This window comes from Cyrtonyx montezumae, unplaced genomic scaffold (assembly GCF_038088225.1).
Source record: "Cyrtonyx montezumae isolate F1298 unplaced genomic scaffold, pur_monq_1.0 scaffold_19, whole genome shotgun sequence".
In the NCBI taxonomy this organism is placed as follows: Eukaryota; Metazoa; Chordata; class Aves; order Galliformes; family Odontophoridae; genus Cyrtonyx; species Cyrtonyx montezumae.
In genome coordinates, this window is record NW_027071925.1 from 7,697,349 (window position 1) to 7,723,241 (window position 25,893).

Sequence of the window (25,893 nt, forward strand, 5' to 3'; positions counted from 1 at the left end):
TTCTCTCTTTCCTCTTTCTTTAGTGGTTACGGAAAGCAAAGGATGAGAGGCAGGAGGAGAGAATTTTCTCTATATCTTTTTAAAAGGACAATAAGCTACTCACAATGGGGATTTCACACCTCTCCTAGTCACTATATAATAAAAAAAACCCCTAATAAATATAATCCACAGCTCAAGTTCCGCCTTACTGTGTGCTAGACACACAAGCCTTTGGTTAAATTACAGAAAGATTTTGTTTGTAGTGCTCAGCTGAACCAACACTCTCTCCTAAAACAGAGAATAACCACAGGAGCCCCAGCGAAGCTTCCCCCTGTGCAGAACAGAACCCTTGCAAGGATTATAGGATTCCAACCAACACATGTGCAGAGCTTCAGTAAATGAGGAGAAACTCACACATGCAACACACTTCAACAGCAAAGTGCCCTGGGATCAATATTTTGGATTAATACTGAGAAAACAATTCTCCCAGGACAGTGAAAGGAAAGTTTTGGCAGCAAAAGAGTATGGATTTTTTTGTTTGTTTGTTTTTTAAATTTGATAGAAATCTATGTGTCGAAGACTCCTTTAGAAGCAGATTGGATGGTTACAGTTTGTCACTGTCACACTTTGAAACGTGGCAAACAGCTTGAGTCTTTATGACAAGTTACTAAAAAAGCTGAGAAATGCTCTGCTGTCAATGGAGTTTTGAATCAGCACCACGCTCTGAAAGCAGAAGCTGAAGGCTGCTATTCGGAGCAGCCAACATCAGCAGATCTTGATTCCTGTATTTCAGGAACTCTTTAAGTGCAGCTTCTGAAAGAGGTATTCTTCCACAGCAGCTCCTGTGTGCCATCAGCCTGGCAAGGACTGCTTCTAGCCAGGGGCAATGCGGTTTCTTTTCTCTGCCATATAAAGATACCTGCAGTGGTTTGCAACTAGTTTGATCAGAGCATCACTTTGCTTTTCAGAATCTACAGTATAAAGAGCTGAAGAGCAGACCAAGAGATAGTACCTTGGGTTGTGTTTGCATCCCTGAGGGTTAAATGAGAAGCATGATTTTAACACAAGAACGTTTACTGCATTTGAGTATTGCTAGAATGAGGTTACACTGTATTTCTGTTCCAAGTTCCCTACCTGGGAAAGCCAAGGCATTGTTCTGCCAAGCTACCAACGGCAGAGGCAGGTGGTACTTCCCAAGATGGCCTGTGAGCACAAGGGAAGCCCACAGTAAAGAAATAAATTCATCAGAGAATAGACAGTGAAACCAGTGCCTTCTGATCTCCCACATCTCCTCTCTCTTCCACCAACACACCTGTCTGACCACTGAAATATGCATTCTTTGGAAAACTGGCTCCTGGTTACTCTTCCCACTGCTCCAGTGACCCACCAAAGGTGATCTTCCTTACTGCCAAGTTACCTTTTCATCACAAAATACGATGACTGAGTCTGTATGGCAGACTTTGTAGGTTTTCCAAGGTTTAGTGCCTGTAGTTACTGTGGAGCCATTATCAGACTCAGCTTAAAAATGCAATGGCCAACAAATTATTTTTAGAGGTGGATACCATTGAGGAAAGTGTATCTGCCAAAGCAATGGATCTCCCACCTCCAACTCACGTTACTTGTAAAACACATCTGGGTATGTATTCCAGAACTAATTGAAAGCAGTACCATCCCAACAGCCCCACAGGTGTGGGATTACAACAAACTCTTTAAATGCAAACACTGTGGAGCAAGGAATGAACACCTTTTGAATTCTAAAGCAGCTGAGAGCAGAGCTGAACAAGAAGTCCTGCAGATCTTTAGGAAATTCACTGCTGTGCACTCCTGGCTGACGTGCCACTTCCAGGACTCCAGCCAGACTCAGTGGTTAGTCACAATCCATAACCATTAACATTACACATATTTACCTGCACAGGATGTTGGATATTACCACATTCATTTCTTCCTCTCGTGTCCTTCAGCTCTGCAGGTTCAGTGAAGTAAGACATGCACATTGCTTCCCAAGTGCTCAGCACAGTTTTCTGCAAACTAGTCCTAGTCCTCAACATTTGCTGACGTCCTACCCTAACAAAAATGGGTTTTAGATGATTAAAATTACAAAGTTGAGTCCAGTTTACTTCAAAACGATCAGGGGAAAAACATTCAGTCACCAGTCTGACCTGCAACAGCTTCACTTACACGTAAATCCAGAGCAGGAGAGCAGGACAAGTGTAACTCAGAAGCAGTAAGCCCCTGTAGCAGGGCTGCTGGCTCACCCAGCCCTGCACGACACAGGACATTAGCCACAGCCACCTGATGATTCGAAGCAGTTCTCAGTGGCCTACAAGAAGAGCAAAGTCCTTGGCACAGTTCACTAACAGCACCACGCAGATTCATCATCACTGAATCACAGGTGAGGAGTCCTCCTGGCAGGGATCTGTAGGTAGCACCAAGCTGGCTCAGCTGTTTCTCTCCTGCCTGCTGGGTGGCACATCCAGAAGCAGCAGTGGTGGGAACAGAGTGCACTGTGGAGGTGTCCGTGGTGATCCACCTGTTTCTCCACAAACAGAAGCTGCTGCAATTTAGCACAGAACATTTTTACACCATTCCCAGCTGGTAATGGGACAGTCTTTAAATCCTTTCCTTCCGATGACCCTCCAGCCTCAGGAATCCAGCCCTGAGACGTTACAGTTTAATCTCCCAGTGCACTGAAGTCCTACTGACTTCTTTGCTTCTGGGATGTTTCATTCCATGATTGCTCCTCTGGTCCCTCTGGCTTTCCAGTTACTTTACACCTGCCTACTGCAGATACATAGAAACAAATTGCTTTCATTTTCTTGCCTTCAAGAAAGCCTCACTTCAGTATCATCCCCCCTTCCCAACACTCCAGTAACATGTCACTGAAGGCAAGAGCACAAAAACCGCAGAAAAATATATATATATTTACACCCATAACTGAATACACATATGTATTCAAATTCAGGGAAAATGTATCACATATATGCACCAAGATACATCCAGAGAATACTATGGGCAAGGCTGCCAACAGCAAGAAATACACAGAAAAGCACAGTCACTGCTACTGTAACGTTCTCCTGGGGCACGTATTCAACAGAGGAAAGAGCTCTGGGCATTGGGAAGAGCCACATTACTGAGGTCTATTTTTTCTGTGCCAGTTGGCATCAATCAAAAGGAATTTTGAAGTGTGAAATCTTTACTTAAAAAAAAAGTGCATGGAATAAAAATTGTTTAAGCATTCGATGGTCAGCCAATCCCACGAGCTTCTTTTATGTAAGCTACATTACTAACTGCAAAGGTCCTAGCCCTACAGTACACGGATCCAGCACAGGAAAACACAGGCACATGCTGAAGTCCATCTCTACTTAAGGCAGCAGTTAAGCACATGCTCAATTTTAAAGCTTTTCATCCTGTCCCACTGACTTCCTTCTATGAGCAGTCCCAGTACACATTTAAAGTTAAGCACTCACACAACTGCTCACATAAATCAGAATGTATTCCCTATTCAGAGCTCCAGATAAGCACGTGTATACTCAGACTGGATGGGCAACTTATGCAAGACCAAGCTCTTCTATCTTTTACTGCCCTGAAAGTAAAAGCCACTTCATGTGAGACTTCCCCTATCACCACGTCAGGACCCAGCTGGCCCTTCCCACAGCTCGTCCACAAAATATCACTCCCCAAGGAATGCAGTGTCAGGTGGAGGGAAAGCAACTTCACACTTTTTTTTTTTAGAACTGCAATATGCTCCTTCTGTGAAGTATTTAAAATTAAGAAGATAGGGGATTGCAGAATTCATTTGCACAGCCCATGGGCCACCCATGCTGTAGGAGGAAAGGACTCAAGAAGAATAGGCTCAGATGAACCAAACGTGTTTGGCCTTGTTGAACCTCAAGGTGCTGCACCTTGGTCAGAGCAATCCCAGAGCACAAGCACAGATTCTGAGCACTCACTGACCACAGCCCTGGGGAGAAGGTCTTGGGGGTCCTGATGGATGAAAAGCTGGGCACAGAGCAGCAGCAGAAGGCCTGGGCCACATGACAAGAGAGGTGGCCAGCGAGGTGAGGGAGGAGATTGTTCCCCTCTGTTCTGCCCTTGAGGTCCCACCTGGGATAGTGTCCAGGACAAGACATGGAGCTGGTGGAGTGGGTCCAGAGGCCACAAAGATCAGGGCTGAAGCATCACTCCTGTGAAGAAACACTGAAGGAGCTGGGCTTGTGCAGCCTCAAGAAGAGAAGTTTCTGGGAAAACCCCAATTCAACCTTTCTGTATGTAAAAGGAGCTTAAAAACAAGAGGGAGATCCATTTTAACACGGTCTGATAGTTACAGGACAAGGGGGAATGGTTTTGAAAAGAGGGAGATTTAAGTTAGTAAAGAATTTCCTCTTAACAGCTAAGAGGGTGGTGAAGCAGGAGAACAGGCCTGACTTGAGAAGATGTGAATGCCAAATTCCTAGAGGCATTCAAAGCCAGGCTAAATGCAGCCCTAGGCAGCCTGATCTAGTAGGTGTCAATCCTACCTCCAGCAGGTGGTGGGATCTGTACAAGCTTTAAAGTTCCTTCCAACCCATGCCATTGTGTGATGAACCCCTGAAAATAGGGGAGTGGAGTTGAAGAGCTTCTTAGCCTCAGTGCTACAGGAACCCTGGCATAAAATATACACATGTGCACGCACACTAAAGAGCGGGCTTGCTCAAAGCATCCCAAAGCAGAGTGATGTCCTACAGAAAGCACTTTGTGCTGACAGTGGTAAACAGGTGGATGGTGATTTTACAGATAGCAACAATTCAGCAGTGTCTTCCACTTCTTTCTTTTTACGTTGTGCCTTTCATTTTCCACACATTTTCTTTTCCTGGATGTTGTTTAAGTAACAAAGCAAAACTGAATAGGAAATTACACAGTCAGCACCAGATAGGAACTGAACCTGGGTATAGAGATTACTTTGTGGTACCCAAATTCCTGGAAGAACAAAAGAACAAATCTTGCTCCTGAAGTTAGGGTCACATCCATATGTTTCCACTGTCTTTCTTCCACCTTTACAACTAGAGGTAGAGTCATTTTGTCCAGTATCTAAAACAGCATAATCCAGTTATTGTTATTACATTAATATACAGTATCTATCTTGACACAGTTACTGAAAGTGCATGGAAGTCTTACCAAGCCAATTCAGTGACAAAGAACAGTGTATCAAATGTCATATAAACACACCCGCGCACCCACGCTCACATGTAGTGTATATATATATTTATAGATTAATTTACAGTATCAGAGTGTTGTTTAGATCCAGTGGCATGTGCAGAAATATCAGGCAGTCGCTGCTTTTTCTTTTTGCAATTCTCTTCAATTCTTTATTTCCAGGATAGATGGGTTGTGATCTAGGATTGCCAGAATGATCTTGTCCATATACTGGCGTAGTCTGTAATTGATCTCTTCCTGTTCTTTAAGGGCTTCCATGAGCTGAAATGCAACATTCAAACTTACTCATGCAGAACAGTTTACAAAACAGCATGAATTCAAACTGGGGCAAGAGACAAGCACCTGCCAAGATCATCAGTCACCTCACGCAGTATTCCATCCCAGCCTCCTCCCTTTATCTCTGCTAGAAAGGATCTGCATGTTAAAGATCTAATTATTTAGGCAGGTGGTGAGTGGTCCCCATCAGGAATCTTTTAGCAGGTCTTCTAAAATAGAAATTCCACATCTAACACAGCAATCCATCCTGCACCCACAGCGTGGATGAGCTTCCTCATCTCAGTGCAAGAACTTCATGGCACTCAATTTCTACAAAATCTTTTAGATTTCAGCAGAAATCAGCAGAAATCAGAATTCAGTAGGTTTCGAGCCTGCTGAACAGAACATGGATTTCAGTGTTACGTACTGGGAACAATACAGGTTCCCTCTGTATCATATGCATGCTCCCTTTAAAAAAAATATATATAGAAATGAACACCCTAGCTGTATATGCTCAAGAAAAATCACAATGTTCTATACTCTACATTCAGAGTGTACTGTTTCCCACTACACCTTTGAGCTGTGAAAAACCCTTTAATCCTTCCAAAGATGAAGACAGATTGCTTTGTATAACCAGTATGTTTAACTCCAAATGCCAAAGCTGCCCAGGAGTATCAAAGCCCCAGATCCTCCTAAAGCTCATGTGATTTTAGTGTCCATTTTCAGAAGCCTTCAGAGAAGTCCCACCCTCAACCTGCAGCCTCTTACCTTCACTTCAATTACATAGGAAAAGCAGAACAATGAGAAAGATTTACACTGGTCTGTGAGGTTTACTAAGCTGCAAGGCACACTGCTCCTCTAGAGGGTGGTGCTGGGTATTCTCTGCATGAGCCAGAGCCATGAAATTCCAAAGGAAGAATAAAGCAAAACCCTACTTGCTTCCATTCAAATAGAGTTCAACCATTAAGCAGCCTTTCTTCACAGTGCCCTGGTTCAGCAAGGAATTCATGTATGTAATTCACCTCAAGAGACTGTCCAGGGGCTAACAGGACCATTCAGGTACAAACTGAATAAGAAGGTTTGTCTCAAGACTCCTCTTAAAGATGAGGGAAAGTTCTGTCCAGGAGAAGCAAAGCATAGAAGTAAGCAATTCCTTTCAGACCCTTTCATCCCTAACTTGTCTTTGTCCCTGGGAACTTTCACGTGTCTGTCAGCCTGATCTCATGACTGATCCTGCAGCTTAAAGAAGCTGTACCAGCTCAATTCAGCCCGTGTGCAAATGGTCCCCTACAATACCTTTCAAAGCATTACCAGATTATCACTTGCACACTGCTTACCTTCTGCAAGAGTTCAGCTCTGCTACATGATAAATTTAGATTTAAGTGAAAGCTTGTTACTGAAGTAACTTAGAACTAAATCCGGATCAGAAAGTGAAAATTAATTAACTAGCTACAGCAATTTCTACATGAAATTAATGCCGTAATACCACAAGATAGAAGATGTTAGAAGAAATCCACTGTAAAATAGTTCACTGAGATTCTATTTCCAGTTCTGAGACAAAAGTTGGTAAGTTATGTGAAAAGGAATGCCCAGAACCACTGTTAAATTTAAACTGATTTTCTAATATTCTTGAACTCCTAGCAAAGCAGATTTTATTCTTGTTCATTTGTCAGCTTCAGTTAAATCAACCTTGACAATTAATTACATGGAAAAATCTAGATTTTTGGATGTACGCTTGATGAAGAAAGCTTATTACCTCATCTCTTGATGCAGAGTCAATCTCAGCAGCCAGTGACTGGGCTTTCGTTTGTGTTGCAAAGAGATTTTTAGCTTCATAGAGACTCAGACTAAGAATCTGCCCGTTAAGATCATCATTTTGGTCACGAAGTTTCTGATTCTCCTGTTCAAGGATGAAAAAAACCTGCTTTTAAGTTCTTTCTACATGAATTCATTGGGAAAAAAAATCAGCCAGTGTGGATGAAATACAGTAAGGCTGCAAGTTAGCAAAAAATTCTTTTACCACAGAGAGTCATCCCCAGCTGAACTGCAGGTGCTTTCTTGATACACAAGTTACAGCTTATAAATTCTAGACAAATGTAATGCACACCTTAAGTTAAGGTGGAAGTGAATGGGGATACAGAAATCTTAAGACAGCATACTGCACATGCAGCTATAGGAATTTTTCTGAGCAGTCCTGCACAGTTAATTTGGACTCACCTACAGACTGTGAGGTCCCTCCCTGCTCACCTGCTTCAGCCGTTTGATTTCGTGCTCCATCTCCACCTCTCTGGTTTTAGCATTGAATTCACTCAGGCTGGATGAGGAACTTCTCCCACGTCCAGGACGCTCACATTCCAGCTTGTAGAGCTGCAGGTGCTCCAGTTCCTTCCTCAAGTCCTCAATAAGCTGCAGATATGCAAAGGAGACATGTCCCTACAGCCTCTGCATGACCAGCCCTCCGTGGCAGCAGCCATTTCTGTGCTGCACCTTTGCACTGTGACAAGGGACAGATGCTCATACAACAGAGCCTTTGGCTTTCTGTGGAAGGTCAAGTCACCTAAACTGCTTCAGAGGTAGAAAAAGCTTTGATGTCCAAGTTTGGTGTCTGAGAGGCACAGCTCCCTTTGCAAGCTCAGTAAAGCAAATCTCATGGCACACATTCAAAGCTTCAAGTTCTCAAAGGGTTTACAACTCTTTGAGATCATCACTTATTGGGGATTCTCGCAACACTCATTGCCCTGTGGGTATCCCTGTCAGAGATGCACGATCCTGTAATAAATTCACCAGATGTTGTATTTTCAGTGCTCATCCTGTATGCCTATACTTTTCCAGATGAGCCTGCTCTTACAACCTTCCTCATACCTCCTTCCATACCCACCTCCTGCGTGGCTTCCCTCTCTTTGTTAAACTCCAGCCTGTTCTGTCGCAGCTTGTCCATCATTCTCTTGTACAAATCCATCTCATCCTTCAGTCTCAGACTCGTGTCCTCCAACCTATCTGACATGCGTTGCCTCTCCTGGAATAAACAGGGTACTTCACAGCTAGTTTGCAAGTGCATGAGCCATCCTCAGTTTTTCCAACACAAGTCTACAGACACATATCCCTCTGTCACATCTATATGATAAACTGTCATAGATCTCGATGCCCCTGATACTAAATGTGACCAATGCCTTTAATCCAGTAACATTCTTGTTTAGGAAAGGCCAGAAAAACCTGGGCCTACCACCCTATGAGTTTGCCTTTCACAAATCATCTGCATCTTTGCACGTATCAAGCTGCTGTCAAATTGCACTTGACATCAAAGACAGGATCAACACTCAGGATTTTTATTACCTCATCTAATCTCTCTGTTTGTGATTTCAGTCGCATGACAGTGCTTTTCAGCTCACCATTTTCTTCTTCCAGTTGCTGAACCCTGTGTCAATAACAGAAGCTTTATAGAAAACGTCTCTTCAAGAATGCAGACACACAAAACAGTATGCTCTAAAAAGCCATTTCACTTGCACTTGATAGAAAGATTACACAAAGAAACCCTGCCTAATCTTAGCGTTTTTATCACCACTGTGTGCTTTTTTGTTTGTTTTTAAGGCCAAGAACACGACACTGACCCTCAGATTCTTATATTCAATCACAATTGGTGTATTAAAGAAAAAATCAAGTATGAAGAAATGACTACAGAGATAAGTGCCTGGTACAGCTGGCCACGGTTCTCTCCTTGATTCAGTGCCAAATAACCAGCTAAGCTGTCCACATGGGCCATGTGGATTAAAGCATTAATGTAAAACATCCTCCATGCTTTTGGGCATTAGACATGCAACTGCACAGCTACTCAGTGGAACTACAAACCTGCAACCATCTGTACAGTGTCTGGGTGTGAACAGCCTACATTTACATGCAGAAGGGAACAAAAATCTGTACGCTGTCCTGGGTGCCACAAGACATTTGTTACCTTGTATTTAGCAGTTCAATTTCTGTGCCTTTCTCTTTTTCATACTTGCTATAAGCTTCTCGATGTCTCTTTATCTCTTCTTCCAGGGTTTGTTCTGCTGATGTCTCTTGGTCTTTCAATAGCTCTTCTAGCTCATGAACTCTAGGGAAGCCAGGTCTCATTTCAGTAACAGTTTCAAGCAGTTTTTAAATGTGTGCAACTTCATTACCTGCCTTCCTTCTCACTCCTTTATTCCATTCTACTTCTGTACCTCTCCCAGCACTTAACCTCTCCCAGAAGTTCTCTTGGTATTCAGTCTTCCCAACACATGCAGAGTTTAGCAGTACCAGTTCTCTCCCTCCTCTGCAGTCTCAAGAAGCCTGAAGCAATAACCAGGCTTCCACTCCATATGCATTAACAAACACAAACCAAACACAGCAACCCCTTTTATAACACAAATTCTTAGTACAGTAACAGCACTAAGAAATTTGCTTAGAATGCATTTGCTTGCTGAAAGTTTGTAAGGCAGTGCTATTCCACTTGGACTTCTCACATGAAGTCTTCTTTTGTTCTGTCAGTTCTGAGGCAGAAAACGTGGTCATATTTCACAGAGATCTTCTCTGCCCTCAGCTTTGTTCTAGCTCTACTGTGACACAAGAACTGTCTCCCCGATTCATTACCTGTGAACGAGCTGCGTGTTCTCTTGCTTCAGTTTGCTCTTTAGGTCACCATTAGTCAGGTTATCATTTTCCAATTCTGTAACCTTTTTTTCTAGGTATGTTACCTGGAAGAGGAAGTGGAAAAGAAGAACTGAGAGTCCAAATCTCTCTTCACACATCTCTTCACTGTTTCTAATTAACAATTTGCTATGGAATCCTCTTTGAAGAGAGCACAGATCTGTACTTCCACAGTTCTCATATTTTTGTGAAGCAGAGTTTTAATATTCATGGAATATTTCAGACACTTTGAATGAACTACTTCAGATCACTAACTGTGAGCAAGAGAGCTCCATCAGTTGATGCGTGTCTGGAGCAGGATTTGGTTGGGTACATTTAATTGCAATGCACACATCTTCTCACCTTTTCAGTTATATCATTATCACAGGAGTCTATACTGTCTCTGAATAGGTCTTCTGTGCTGCCATTACTGCTGCTGAAGTTGCTATTGTGGAAAAGCTGCCTGAAAGATCACAAGGATAATTGTTTTACTTGATGAGGAGAGAGGAAAGGGTCCAGGTGCTGTGTTATAGCCTGGATTTGCACTCTGCACAGATTTTAGCACTGGATGTTCAATATTTTCAGTGACAATTACAACTGCTTAAGCACAAGCCTTACAAAAGGCTGGTAACTAAATGAAGTCATACTGAGCACAACCAATGACACTAGTTCCAGGGTGCAAGCTCTCTATTGCTTTTGACAGGATCTGTCATCAGCATTAGCATGGTTTCAAAACTACTTCGGTTTATTCACACTACACACCAAGGTGTGTTTGCTTTATTACAGACTTAAAGGTTGCCACGGTATACTGGCTGGTATGGCCAATCTAGAAAGTGTCATACACTAAGACCTCCTTTATTAACAGAGAAAAAAAAAAATGGAATCTCAGTTCCCAACGCAGAACATCATAATGCACACATTTCAGATTATCTGCAGCATTTCTTGAAACCTCAGAGCTCCCCCCAGTCCAAGGCTGGTTTATTCAAAGTCATATACAATTCCATGTGCCCTTCTCAAAAGCGTGCTCTTTCTACCCTTTGCATTTTAGCAATGATATCAATGAAAAGGTCCACACTATGAGAGGGGGCAGAAGCAATAGCTGGACTGATGGAACAGCAATTTAAAGGAAGAAACCATCAGTGCTCTTAATAGAGCTCCTCTCAGTTCAGGGGGCTGCTCCAGAACGAGCAGTGACTTCTACATTCTGTGATACCACTGCAAGCCTCATGCCTTGAAAACCCATCTTGGTACATTTTTGATTTCCTAGGTTTATTCCTCCTCCCCCCCCCCCCCCCCCCCCCCACTGCTAGTTATGGAACTGTTAAAGTTGATCCCACAAGTATTCAGAAAAAAGTTGAAGACACTTACCTTCCAAAAGCTGTGCTTGATATTTTCCTATTAGGGCTACAAGAATACAAACGTAATAATAGAGGAATTACAGGATTATCTGATCACTATTGAATTCATCTCAGCTTAATCTCTAACCAAATTGCACAATGAAATATAATATTGACTTTCTGTGAAGTTAAAAAAAGATTCTGTGAACAATATCCTTCCTCAAGCAGCTTAATCAAGAACTGCAGTTACTAACAATGTGAGGATGGGCAGAGCCACAAGTTACTGTGATCGTTAATAAGTCAATTTGTGAGTACTGTTATACTTAGCAGAGACTGGTGAGTGTAAATCAGAATGAAGTTAACATTAGAAATACCACAAAGGGACATGGAGTTTACGGTGGACATTTATTTGGGATTCCCAAATCTCAAATGATTTTATAAACAGATAGCTTATCCTTCACCATAATACTTTCCAATTCAGCACAGGGACTGAGATGCTTCCAATTTTTACAGTTTTATTATACAGCCACAGACTGGCTCTTATCCAAAGGAGGGACTGCATTCCAGACAAGAAGATCAGAACCAAGTACATCCATTTGGGAGAGGCAAATATCTAGCTACCTTTCTTGACAAGATGCCATGTCTCTGGGCACACTCAGGCTCACAGCTGTATCAGAGTATACACAGCTTTGCTCATAAACCTCCCAAAGATCTAGCCAGGCATGGTCTGGGATTTAGCAGCCTCCTTGCTAGGGCAGGAACACTGTTCAGATCAAGTACTGTGCTACTGCATCAAGAGAAGAAGCAATGCACTGTGCCTCGGACTATGCAGGCAGGCAGGATTTAGTTCCTAGGGGGAGCTAGAAGCCCATCAAACGATTTCCTCCACAAACCCTAGTTCTACACACTCAGCACAGCTCAGAATTGGAGTGACAGGGATAGAAATGTAAGGACAACTGAAATTACAAGGAACCCCAAAAGTCATTTCTGCCCTACAATGCATCATTTTTTTTTCCACGTTCCCTCTAAGTGGAAAAGAAGAACAAAAACGCACACAGGAATGAAGTACCTCTTCAGACCAATAACTTTGTGAGAGGTGTATGCAAGGTTATGCACATCAGCTAACAGTGTCGCATCACCCCTTCCCACCTGGAGGAACAGGTAGCTAACTGCACATCTGCACTAAGAAGCACAGCAGATCGCAGCTCCTGAGAAAAAAATCCCAGACACATCACTCTCACTCTGAGATCAAACAGACCATTCGTTTATGTATTTAAGATGTACATAGCTTTAATAAACTCAAGTCAGAAAAGTAATGATTACTTAATGAGGAGCTGCACTTAAGTTGAGGCTAGATGTCAAGGTCTGAATTTCTTACTGTTTCGTAAGAACAAGAAAACATGTAAGACAGAATGGGACACAAGGAAGGAAGGGGCTCTTTCTTCCTCACTTTCCGCCGCTAAGTAGCTCTATTTCAAGAGAGCACTGCTAGAAGCAGTGCAGTAGGCTGCTTACCTGTTTGCTTTCAAGTTTTTCAGCCTGGCTTCCAAATCGTTGAGTAGATTTATCTTTTTGCAGCACTGTGAGCAGTAAACATCCAGTAACTCGCTGTTATAAACATGCCTCATTTTTCGGGGTGTTTGGCCAGCACTGTTTGCAGGAAAGGAGAGATATTACTGGCTATAGTAACCAACTCACAACAGATTTTCCTCTTGACCGTGTGTCAGAATCACAGATGAGGGAGTTGGGGAGCCACCTCTCACCACTGTTCATTTACCTTAGAGGTAACAATGAGGAATGCTAGTTTAAGGGTAAGCCTACCTGCCTGAGCTGAGGCTCTACAGAAGACATGCTCTGGGCATCAGTGGAGAGAATCAGTTTGGGCAATGAGAAGGAAAGCACAAGATGCACAAAGTCCATGCGATGCACACAGCAAAAGCTGCTACACTAGTATGTTCCACCTCAGCAATATCCCCTCTGTCATCCTGCCCATCTTCCCCCTGTCTGGCATGCAATCTGAAGAGTCCTTTCTTCAAGAGAAAGGCAGGAAGATGAAAAACAGCAGCTGGTCAGGAAAAAGTGACACAAAGAGAAAAGGAAGAAGCAAACATAGATATAAAGAGGAGGTAACAGTTCTTGGCACAATAAAGCGAAAATAAACTCAAATTGAAAGTGAGCAATCATGACACAAAATGCATAGAGCCTCAGGAATGGGAATGGAAAGGACTGCATAAACCTGAGGGATGAAGGATGCAAGTCATCACCATGAAAGTGCAGCAGAAAGGGGTGCTGGCTCTGCATGCATGACCAAGGTGGTGAGGTTGGATTGCAGAAGTCCTTGAAACAGAGGGTAGCATGCAGGGGTTGCATGTGGAACAGTGGGATGGAGTGAGCTCGTTCTGTGTCAGCAATGAAGCACAAGATCTTTATATGCTTTTGATTCAAGCAGACAAATCCTAGAAAGTCTTCATACTTGGTTCTTCACCAACTCTGTTCAGCCATTCCTTTGCTTGGGGAAGGATTTTTAAGTCTTTTTAAGCCTTGTTTCAAATCAACCCATCTGTATGTGGAACTTCATCTTACAGGATAACAAATGATTTGCAGTATTAGAACACTAACAAGAAACAGCTCCCTTGCAGATATCTCCACTGCACCAGGGCTAGTTCATAGCACCAAGCTGGTTTCTGACTTGCAGCAGTAACTGCCAGTACTAACCCTTAACTGTGATACCTCCTGCTGCAGCAGAAAGAAAACTCTACAAGCAGAAAAACACTATTGGATTCTTCTGAGAAAATTGTAACTATCAGAAACAAAAGTTATTTGCCACAGCTCCGATTATCAAGTGTAGGCTGTTAACTGAAGGGCAGAAAATGAACTGATAATATTTTCCTTTTAAGGTGAGTCTACGTAACTACTGGAAGTTCTGGTATTGTCACCCATGCTCAAAAGGAGAATGAAAAAAAATTAAAATGTTTGTTAATGAATAAGGAGCAACCTGGAAGATACAGATGAGCCAAGGTCAGAGTAGGCGTTGGTTCTGGTCTCATCATCAGGACAGGGGCTACTGGGAGTAAAATCCACATCATCTCCTTCCCCATAGTCTTCAAACTGCTCCTCATTACTGATCAGAGAGGCGGTGGAGTAAGTGGAGAGGTCAGATGCTGCAGAAGGATTGTGAGGACTTGTCCTGAAACAAGAGGTCGAAACATCTCGAAGGCCATCTTTGATAGCATCTCACCTCACATGGAAGCTTGCACCTTTACAGCCTGTCCCTTCACTTCTGTTTTTAATTGGATTACAAATTCAATGAAAAACACATCTGATACGCATTGAGAATCTACAGACAAGCTACCTGTGAGATGGGTTTGGATCAACACCAACCACTGCACTCTGAATAGCACAACTCAGCAATCCTCAGCCATTGCTTCCATTGATGGTGAAGACTTCCACTTACAGGAATTAGGCTGAAGGCAGGAGCTATGAAAACATCTCCAAAACGCACAGGATAGTGATAGAGATGCATAAAAGACTGAGGCAGCTGCTGTATTCCTTAACCAGTTTCCAGTAACCCTCATAAGCCCTCTCCCACAGCCCACGAGCTACAGCCACTCTCTTTTTTGCATGGCCAGAACCAAACTTCAGCTCACCACGTGCCAGATGAGCTGGGAAATGAGTCACCAAAAATCACAGATGTGATCTGAGCCTGGATCCCAGCCCTTCCTTCCACTGTGACAAAAATGTGTCTTTCAAAGGAGATACGGACTACAAGAGAAGGCTGCTTTATGACCACTAGTGCCAAATACTGTGTCTAACAGGCAAGGAACAGCCCTATGACCTGAGAGCAGGAACAGACACAGCTACTCAGCCCAACAGAGCCAGGCACAGTGGCAGCCCTGACAGATGCAACTGGCTGTGGTAGCTGAGCCAGGCTCCATGTGGATTTGGGGGAGATAGCATGCACCAACCAAACATAGCAGGTATGAAAACATGACCAGTAGTCAGTCATCTTGCTCCATAAACAAACAGTCTGGAGCCTCCTTGCACAGCAGCAGGCTGCACAACAGGATCTGCCCCAGGAGCAAGGCTGCCTGTCAGGCTTACTCCTCAAGGATGAGGGATTCCTTACCTGCATCAGACACCCTGTGACTACTAGCCAGCCTCCTCAAATTTCACTTCTTGCAAGATTTAGAGACTTTTTATCTGCTAATGGCTTGCTAACTTGCTGTATAATTTGAGTGATAGAAAGGACTAATTGTACATATAATCTTTCAGACAGACTGTTAGCCAGCAGATTGATTCTAAACATCATGACTCAACAGGAAAGTCTCCTCAACAGTTTTGTCTGACCCGGTTCTCTGATCATCTGTGACTTTGCCACCACAAATCCTAAGTCATTTAAGTTTTGCTCCTTCTCTCTTATGAGTGACATACCTTATCTGTGACAATCTCACAAGATAAAGCAAGATTTCAGTAGCCACATAACTTTTAGGAGTTCCCAAGCCCCCTAGATGAAGGAGGCAGGATGCACAACATCCCATCGCCATTCAGAACCTGAATTACACAGTTTGAAGGCAAGATAGTTATTTCAAAAGTAATATAGCTAAAGTTTATCACTCTGAGGACAGGTGCTTAGAAGAACCAGGAGTCACAAGGTAAGGAGAAAGGTCTGATGAAGAACTGTCAAGAAGCTGGAATTAGCTTGATAAAGTATCTGAGACTGCTAGGACAAGTGGGAGAAGGCCAGATCTCAGCTAGCTGAGAAACTCAAGAGAGTAAGAATGAGGCTGCATAGAGAGCACCCAAAGTGACCAGAAGAGAAGTGAGGAAAACTCAAGAGGTGCAAACCAAGATGACAAGCCAAAAGGAAGGAAGAAAGCATGGAGGCTTACAAAGCAGGCCCAGCTGAGCTGCGTCCTGCTCTACTGCATTAACACAGCAAAGCAGGATTAAATCAGATTGGGTCCCTTCCCCTACAACTCGGCTTTTACCAGCATTCTCCAGGTACACACCTGCAAAGAGTCAAGTTAGGATTACTGAGACACTCCTGTGTTAACAGCAAGCTATGGTTATAGACACACATGCCAGGACACCCTGTGTTAAACACAAATTACTGCTGCACACTAATGGTCACATAAAATTAGAAACACACAGAATTAACTTGGTACGTGGAGCTGCAAAGCAAATCAGCAGTGCCCATATCTTTAGATAATTAGACATACAATAAGCTAAAGCAATATTCCCCGTACTGTGCTGCTCTGTGGGAAGTATTTTAACTCCAGCATACAAAGCAGGGATCAGCCAACTAAAAGTTCCTTCCTCCTTGGTCCTTTCACATATGCCTCAGAAAAGAGAGCTGCCATGGGGGCAAAGCCACCACTCACTTGTCACCAGGCAGAAATAGGACATCAAGCATTCCATCCTTCTCCTCGCTCCGACACACGTCGGAGGCCTCTGAGCTCTGGGCACTCTCAATAGCACTGTCCATGTCAGACTCATGGTGCACCTCCTGCTGTGCTAGAGTCATTGTGTCCTCATCGGGGAAGAGCTCTGACTCGCTGTAGATGCCTTCACTGTCCAAGTAGGTGCAGTCCTGGATTTCACCGCCCTAGTAAAACAAGAACAAGAAGTCAATTATCACCATCCTTTAAGGCAGCTAAGAGGGTACAGGGGGAACAATAACTCACGCTCCAGATACCAAGGTAAGCAAGAGTGGTACTGAATTAGAACCATAAAACAAAAAGCCTGACATGATTTACAAAAGACCACGTCCTGCAAACCTGTAGCATAGCCTGCACCTTCCGTACAGGCCTGAATACCATCCCTGACCCACTGTCTCTCTTCTATAGGAGGGCTATAACAAGACCCAGTTATAACATGCAGTCAGTTTTGCCCCAATTTACTGTCAAAATGCAATCAGAGTAGGAAATATGCTCAAAAGTTTTTTAGTCTAGAAAATATCCTTTGTAGGAAGTTTACTACAGAACCAACTCTCAACCACTTCATGTATTAACATTATCAATTAAAGAGAAGCAAGCCAGGTACGTACAACAGCTGACTCTGTGTCTGGGTAAAAATCTACATGACAGCTGTTAAAAAAAATATGTGGTTAAGTCTTGGTGTCAATCAGAGATTTCAGAGAGCAGGGGAGAAGACAAAAAGCTTCAAGGCCATCTGTTCCTGCTTCCTGGAACCACATCTTCATTAAGTATCAACTCAACTAAGACGTCATCCTCACCACTGCAACACTTCCCTGTTGTTGCTCATCCCCTCCCCCTCATTCTTACCCCATGAACATTCACAACAATCAAGGCAAGCTGCTTTCTGTTTTCTTGTCCTTGAGAGACAAACAAAAACAATTCTTTGATATAAAAACAAAGCCTAAGATTTCTTTGCCCTGTTTTTGCTATGTAGGAAGACAACATTGCCTCGGCGGTTTGCATCCAGAGCGACACAAGCGAGGCACAGCAGCACAACGCAGTGCTCTGATCCAGAGCTCCGCTCTCACGCTCTCCTGTGAGCCACACAGGCAGCTTCACCTCTGAACTGCTGCCAGCAAGCAAAGACGCACCTAAAGCACAGCTTACTGGCACAGGTAACAAAACATTTCATTCAGGAACACTCTGCCCTTTGGTCCCTCAGCCCTCCTGCCCAGAGCGCTGCAGCGTGCCCGGCTGCTCCTTCAGCACACTCACCTGCCAGGACCCTGCCAGGGCTGTGCTGGCAGCCACTTCCAGACATCCTCTGCCTCCTCGGGACACTCCTCTGCTACTGCCACAAAGGATTCAATCTCCTTTTTCAGAACCAGAGATGTTCTACACCAAGGAGAGCAATTTCTCCTTAGAGGCTTTTCCAACAAGAGTCAGCCAGGAGCTGCAGCTCTCTGCGATCTGCACCAACCACTGATAGAAAGGCAGGGCTCCTTCTCGTATTTCCCTGAAATATTTCCATGACTGAAAATCCTAGCACGCCGACGTTTACGATATTTCAGCAGTATCCAGGAGTGTTTGTTTACTCTAACATTTCTTCTTTGTGCCCCACAGGCGTAGAGCTCCCGTCTCTCTTAAAACATTTAATGCAATTAAGCTCTGACTGCCATTACAGAACTGCACCAGCTGGCAAAAGCCGGATCCAAGCTGGGAAAAGAGGCACGGAGCACACAGTGAGCAGATCTGTGAAGCACGAGCCTGCAAATCGAGGCAGGAAAGAAAAGAGCTCCCACACAGCCCTACCTCCCAATTAGCAGGACTTCTGGGAGGCCTTGGAGAAGTCTCTGCTTAAGCAAGTCTTTACAGCGGGCAAATCTCACTGGCACTAAAGAAGCCAACACAAGGAAGTAAAGCCAAGAAGAGTATCCCTGCAGATAGCACTACACTTTTTCTAACAATAGCATCCTAGATATTAAAAAAAAAAAAAGAAAAAAGAAAAAAGCCCATTAGCAATTAAATGTGCAGCATTATCTATAAGATTAAGGGCTCACTGTTCCTCCCCATTACTTTCTGGCAACCCAGCCTTCCCAGTGTCCTTGTATTGGCACTCAGATCCCAAGCCACGGCACAGACCATTCACCAGGGTACCACCAGCACAGACCTCAATAACCTTTAGGACACAGATGAAACACCTTTAAAGCAAAGAGCACAAGTTAAGACAGCTGCCTCTAGAAGTCAGGAGCGGAGCACGTCACTTCTACACAATACCTGGCACCCATCTGTTACTGACTAATGCTGGGAGATATTTACATTTGTGTAATTGTTCAGTGATGGCAGTTTCTCACAGCAGCCCAGTTTCAATGTCTAGCACGAGGTGTTTACAGACCACACCTAAGGGAACTAAGCTCAAAGAAAAAAAAAAGACTGAGTGCACTGCTCTCCATTTACTCCTTCACAATTAGGGATCTACAGTACTTCACACATCAATTTAGAGCTTGGCAAGAACAAGCATTATTCAGGCAGTCTTAAGAGCTAGCTCAACCCCAAACATTATGTTATAGATTAGGGGACACTTCTGTCCTGAGTCACTCGTGTTCAGTGCACAGGCATGAGCCAAAACCAGAATGAAGAAGAAAGGGGTTCTGATGCCCTGACTGAATCAGCACTGCTCTTGGCAGCACCCTTCGTTGTGGGCTGAGTTAAGGGAGATCAAGTTGCTGCTTATGGTCTTGGAACACTCGTATTAAAAAATATATTAAGTTAAAATGGCAGCAACACAGCATAGCTGTGAGTAGCAGTAAGTACTAAGTACTTTGCACTTTATCTAACTGGCTGCTTAAGATATCTTCAAGTGCTTCACAGGCAGCGGGCCAGGCTTGTATAGCAACTGTTGAATATTCAGCAACAGCTTGCTCTATAGAAGCACCTGCTGCCCAGAGATCCGAGGCCACTTCACAGGAACTAATGAATTCCCTTCCTTGAGAGAGGCAATTGTGTGGCTGCATTGCAGACAGACGAGCAGGCACAGTCTGCCTTCCCACAGCCACCCAGCAATTCCCATGCACTGCTTCTGATCTGTGGGGCAGGAGGAGGCATCAGCACCCCGTGGATGCTGCAAGACAGCTCGGCCTTGCCTGCAGCAACCCGGCTGGGCTTTCCCAGGTTGGAAGCAATCCCTAAAGCAGGCACACAACGCAGCTGGAAGCTGTAACTTGGCTGACAGGCTGTGTGACGTGCTCACATCAATGCGTTCACACCGAAGAGCAATCCCACTTAACATTCACTCCCACCTCAGCCCAATCACCAGCACTGCTGACATTCCCACAGCTCCACAGTAATCCAGAGGGAACAAGGAAGGCGAGACAATTGGAGTCTCTCACCATCAGGCAATGCAATCAGCAGGAGCCAGCACTGCCATGTACATCCTAACAAGGCCCCTCAGAAGGATCCTGCCTCTGACCTGTGCCCTTTGGAAGGCTGAACCCATCAGCAGCAGGAGAGATGCAAGCTGGAGGTACCTGCACCCTGCACACCCACCATGAAGAAAATCCAGGCACTCACCTTTCTTCAAGCAGCCACCTTCAAGTTGTCTCCTAATTACTGGGTGATGAAGGAGGGCGTGAAGCATTTCTAACCGATGCGTTTTAGAAACACACCACTCCCATAGAAACATTTGTACGTTTACACCAAGTGAGCTGTGAACTTCTTAAGGCACACATTCTTCCCTCGACATATTTCTTTTTCAGTTGTCAGGCAGGTATGGAGATGCCCACCAATCCTTTGATCTGACTGAACAGGAGGAAACTGTCAGAGGAAGATATGCAAGCACTGTCTCCGCACCCAGGAGGAGGAAGGAGCACGCAGCTGCAGCTCCTGCATTGCCTTGCAGCCTTTGGACAGCTTCCCAGGGCAGCATGGAAAGGCCACCGTGCTTCCCCATATAGCTGGGAGTTTAAAATCTCGGAGGGTTCAAAACCACCGTGCAGAGAATGGGTGCTTTTAATATGCTATTTGAGTAAGAAACTATTTCAGGGCCACATATTAGTTTGCTCAATGCAATAGCTTCCTCCGTAGTTACTCAAGTCTAACATTGGAAGCTCCATTTATGGCAAAGTTTTGCAGCCACTGCTGCTGTCACTGGAGCAGCAAATTTATCCCCAAGATCCAAAGACTGCCACAAGTGTGGGACTGCACCCGGAGAGCCCCCAGGCAGGGGCAAACTCTGGATGTGCATAACGTCTGCATCTCACACAAACGTGCAATTCAAGGGCAGCAGGCCTGGGTGAAGGGCCCAAGCCTCAGCCTCTGGGCTGCTGACACTGAACCACTCGGGCAGAGGTTCTGAAAGGCTGCTCTGTGTGCTGGCTGGGAGCTGATGTGCCTTTTCCAAGGAGGAACTGCAGGCTGCAGCCAGCCCGGGAGCGGCAGGAGCAGGAATGTTTACACTCCGCTACCTGTCACTGTAATTGGCCGTAATGGACATGCCAGACCTCATCATGCACAGGGGCTACATTCAAACACTCCTTTTCACAGGTCATCGCTTATGCTCTGGAAGCTTTAACATTAAAAGACTTTAGCAGACAGATAATTTGATCCTCTAAAGAAACCAATAAGAAGAAAGGCTCTTTCCGAGCACTTTGAAGCTGCATCTCCTCACTCCCCCGGCTGCTTCTCACTGCTGGGCTATTGTATGCTCGCCAGTCGTCACTGCAGGCTCAGGGCAGGGAGCAACCCTTTGCAGGAGAAGAAAACATCCCAGCCTGCAGCGTTAGGATGGGGTCAGCACATCAGCCACAGAGTTCAGGATAAAACCCATTAGAACATTTGGCACCTCGTTCCTACACCCATCAGGGCCACTTCTAGTCTGGACTGTGGGACAGCCTCCATTCTTGGTCACATACACATCGAAAGAAGTGCCAAGTGGCCTCATGCTGACTTGCTGTTAAGGATGTCACAAGCATCAATTAGAAACTCCTGAGGTAATCACTCCTGCAAAAACCAGACCCAAATTTAATCACCTGAACAAGTTTCTGTAACATCTCAGGCACAAAATGCTACTGGTTGTGCATGCTGCTGGCCCCCTGCTGCCTCAGACACCCAGTGCAGCAGTGCAGCCTGCACCCACTGACCAGGGCAGGGTGCCTAAGGGAGGCAGCAGGAGCTGGAATGCACTCAGTTCAGCACCACCTCCATGCAAAGCAGCACCAGCCCTTGGTTTGAAGGACACAACTAAAATGGGCACTTCTGATATTTGCCCCAAAAGCTCTGCGTAGCAGGTAACGTGTAACAGCCTCCTGAGAAGCCGTGGTGTTGAGATGATCCCACTGTACAGCACTGATGAGAGGACAGAGAACGTCACACTCCAATTTGGGACCACGTCCTGGGACTGACATTTGGGTTTGCCCCATTCCACGTGTCGTTTTAGTGCCATTCCCAGCACAGCTACCACCAGGACACGGCCAACAGTGGCATTTACCAGCACGTTGGCAGGGACAGTCAGAGACAAAATTACAGAGGCTGCTGTGCACTGGGCACCACGCTGCCAACCACAGGCCCCATGTCACAACAGCCCTCACAGGCAGGAAACACAGAGCAGCAGCTCCCAGCCCAGACATGCGCAGTATGGACCTGCCTGCAGAGCTGGGGTCTGACCAGTGTGATCTGCTTGTGTTATTTCAGAACAATTCTGCAAGTGAATGCTTGTTCTACGTCAAAGAGAGCAGGGGGCTGCTCACAAAGAAGTGTCTTTATTTTAAGCCTCTTAGTACAAGCACAGCCCAAGCGTTCACTTTGTGCTTCAGTTTAATTACCCATGTCTGTGAGTTACAGGATACCCTTCCCAGTCACTGTTTGCTGCTCAGGAGGCAGCTGAGCCCATGCCATGGCTTGTTTTCCTTGACAAGTCTCAAGGTCACCCAGTTGGGTGCTGGATAAACAGCTAAACCTTGCATCATGCCTGCCTGCAGGTGCTGTGTGCGGGCACAGAGCTGAGCCATGGGGAGGGAAAAGCCCTCCAGGAGCAGCACTGGGCAGTGAGGAACAGCAGGAAACACACTGCCATGCAAAGACAGCTCTGCTCACATCTAAGCTCCTAACAGGAGCCCTGGTCGCACTCCTTTTCCTCATTTTTAGTACGTGTTCCTCTTCTAAACTGCTGTGTGACCTCCAGGAAGCACAGGGAAATAAAGACACTTAAAGATAAATAAAGGAAACAAGATTTTTGCCTCGTACTACATATTTCTGTCTTCCTATCCAAGAGGGTTATACTACACTACAGTGTATAGAGATGAAGGACAGGAGTGATTTCAGATCCCAAGGGGTGGAGAAACATCCCAAGCTTCCTTGGCACAGAAAGAAATCCAGCCACGCTCGATAATAAGCAGTTTATGCTGGCAAACAGAGGGAAAGCATTAAGGATGTGGCTTTGCTCTAGTTTACATGGAAGCACTTCCCAGAGCTCATGGGTCACTCTGAATACAGTCGAGCCTAAAAAACTAGTTCTCTCTATGTTTAAGAAACACCGAAGTAGCGCTGAAGTGCAGTCCTTTGTGAGCAGGAAGGGCTCCAGGACCTCGGTGGCCCTTCAGCTGGGGGCTGAGCAGACTGCAGGCTGAGGCAGCTTTTGCTGCAGGAAGAACTGGAACTGCAGCCTTCAGCAGCAAAGCTCACCACAACTGAACTCTGGAAGTTTTCTGTCTCCCCATCTGCGTCTAAAAGGATTTGTTTGTTTTACTGTTATTAAAAGACTCTCATTTCGTTATAACAAAGTGAATAAACTGTATTTGCAGGTGGGCTTTCCTTTATTACTTCTTTAAGTCTGCCAAGCACGTGACAGTGCTCAAAACACAACAAAGACAAGTTCACATCCCAGTGATAGTGAACTCCAGCATGTTCAGCAGGCTGCTTTTGCACTTAGACAGTAAAATGGAAAACAAAAACCCCACCATGCTTTACTGTGGAGTCTGCAGCCATGCACAGGCAGGAGATATTTCTATCCTTGAATCCGCGCAGACAAAACAAACAGGGATCAAGCAGAAACTGTTTGTGCCAATATTTATCTGCACACTGAAAACAAGATCCAAAGCAGAGTCCCATCCACAGACCCATCCTCTACCACTCAGCCCTATAGCTGCAGCACTGTGCCCCAAAAGCACATCTACACTGTCAGGAAGTGCTTACAGGATGCATCTTGTGTTCAGTGCAGTCTTTGACCTAAATGACTGCAGGAAGATCAACAGGAATTCAATTATTATGCTACACTTCAGAATTTAAGGGGTGAGCTACCCAAACACAGCGAGCACTTGGGCACTGAAGCTCAGCTAACAGTACAGCAGCAGCCCCCCAAGGGTTTTATAGCCACCTAGAGCATTTCCCTAGAACACTACATTCAGGACACTGAAAGACTTGATAAAAGTGTGTTCCCACAGGGATCCATTTAACCTGGTTAATCAATAACTAAGGCAAAGCTACTCCGTTCCCCTCCTGTGCTGGTGTGCTGCTTTGCAGCTTCTGCATGTTCCCCCAGCAAGGCAAGGCCGCCTGCACGGCTTCCTGGGGACGGCTCTTCTAATGGCAAAGAGAAAGGAAACCTACTGAAAGGTGTCATAAAGCTGCTTAAAGCCTGCCACATCCAGCAATGGGAGCAGCTTCAGCTTCTCCCATTGGCAGGAGCGACCAAACAGCCATGAGAAACCCCACCACCTCCTCCTTTGATAATCGCATGAAAACACGCTGCTCCCCAAAGCCCACGAAGCAGAAGGGCCATTGGCAGAAAGTCCTTTGCACTGCTGATGAGATCACACTCCATTTCTTCTTGCTGACAGCCAAGAAACCATTAGTGAATGGCAACCCAGCCAGCGCGATCCCACACCCGGCAGGGGGACCGCGCTTAACGGGAGCAGCTACAGCACCGCATCAAACGGGGCTGCAAGATCCACACCGAGCTGGCACCTCGAACACAGCCACCACAGCGCTCACCCACGGGGCACCCGCTCACCCACGGGGCACCCACTCACCCACCCACCCTTCGCCCGTAACGTCTTTAACGTCGAATAAAGCCGACCTCGTACACCTGCAGGGAGGAGCGAAGACGACCGGCGCCGCGCGGCCCCGCAGCGCACGCGGAGCTCAGAGCACCGCAGCACCGCCCCGCAGCGCTCCGGGAGACGCGGGCGGACCGCCGCGTAACGACAGAGCGCACTGTGACACCACACGCGCTGAGAGCCCACCACCGTCACCACCGTCACCACCGTCACCGCCACCGGGGATAACGACGAGCCCCTCCCGCAGCCCCTCCCGCAGCCCCTCTCCCCCCCACAGGTCCGGCACGGTGCCGCTCACCCGTCCAGCACAGCGGCCCCGCAGAGCCCACCGCACCGCCTTACGTTACCGAGCCACTGCCGCCCGCATCCGAGCGCGGTGGGACCGAGGGGAGGCTCCGTAGCACCGCCCACCCCACGCGGGGCGGTCCCGCGGTTGCTGAGCGACGCGGGGGTCCGGCGTCACCGCGCGGTGCCGGGACGCGGCCACGTCACGGCCGCGAGGAGCTGGGGCTGAAATGCGGAGGGCTGAGCTTAATTAACGACGAGCATCGCCGGGATGCACGGAGCGAAACGCACGTCTTGATTATCTCGTGGAAACCGGCAACTGCACGCGCGCCTCGGGGGCTTCTCGCCCCGCTCTCTGTGACGGTGTTTTGCGCGGATCCCCTCCGCCAAACGGCTCTGGTGGGCGGTGTGCCCACGATCCGCAGCGCGAGGGGCAGCGCCGACCCTCTGCTCTGCTGGGACCCGGGCGGTAATCGCACCGGGTCCGATCTTCACCTCATCTCCCCCTCATCCGAGTTCGGAGCTCCTCCTTTGAGGCAGATGCAATGAGACCGGTGCGGATTGCTGCGGCACTATGACGAATCACGTTTCCTATGGCAGAACGAACCGAGAACAAACCCTAATTTGGCGAACCTCCGCAGAAACACGAGGCAGAGCACAGCCCCTGTCTCAAAGATCTCAGTCAGTGCAGGTGAAGACTCCAAGAGGCGACAGGGCAGCTTGTCCCCATGG

At 46.0% G+C, this 25,893-nt stretch overlaps 2 protein-coding genes across 4 annotated transcripts in view; one reads left to right on the forward strand and one right to left on the reverse strand.

Moving 5' to 3' along the window:
• TMEM100 (transmembrane protein 100) overlaps positions 1-25,893 on the forward strand; it is a 369,211-nt gene that overhangs the window by 11,104 nt on the left and 332,214 nt on the right. The window lies entirely within an intron of this gene.
• The window catches only part of RAB11FIP4 (RAB11 family interacting protein 4), a 76,143-nt gene continuing 54,387 nt past the window's right edge, over positions 4,138-25,893 (reverse strand). The window contains exons 1-13 of one of the 3 annotated variants that reach the window (XM_065735534.1): positions 20,396-20,543; positions 16,790-17,013; positions 14,404-14,595; positions 12,924-13,058; positions 11,440-11,475; positions 10,435-10,534; positions 10,036-10,139; positions 9,377-9,517; positions 8,761-8,842; positions 8,306-8,443; positions 7,675-7,833; positions 7,184-7,327; positions 4,138-5,433 (exon numbers count right to left, since the gene is read on the reverse strand). In XM_065735534.1, the coding sequence (XP_065591606.1) occupies positions 5,317-5,433; positions 7,184-7,327; positions 7,675-7,833; positions 8,306-8,443; positions 8,761-8,842; positions 9,377-9,517; positions 10,036-10,139; positions 10,435-10,534; positions 11,440-11,475; positions 12,924-13,058; positions 14,404-14,595; positions 16,790-16,932 (1,491 nt within the window). In that variant the 5' untranslated portion in view covers positions 16,933-17,013; positions 20,396-20,543 and the 3' untranslated portion in view covers positions 4,138-5,316. Of the gene's footprint in view, positions 5,434-7,183; positions 7,328-7,674; positions 7,834-8,305; positions 8,444-8,760; positions 8,843-9,376; positions 9,518-10,035; positions 10,140-10,434; positions 10,535-11,439; positions 11,476-12,923; positions 13,059-14,403; positions 14,596-16,789; positions 17,014-20,395; positions 20,544-25,893 lie in introns of those variants that run through there. The other 2 variants (XM_065735531.1, XM_065735532.1) reach the window with 2 other exon arrangements.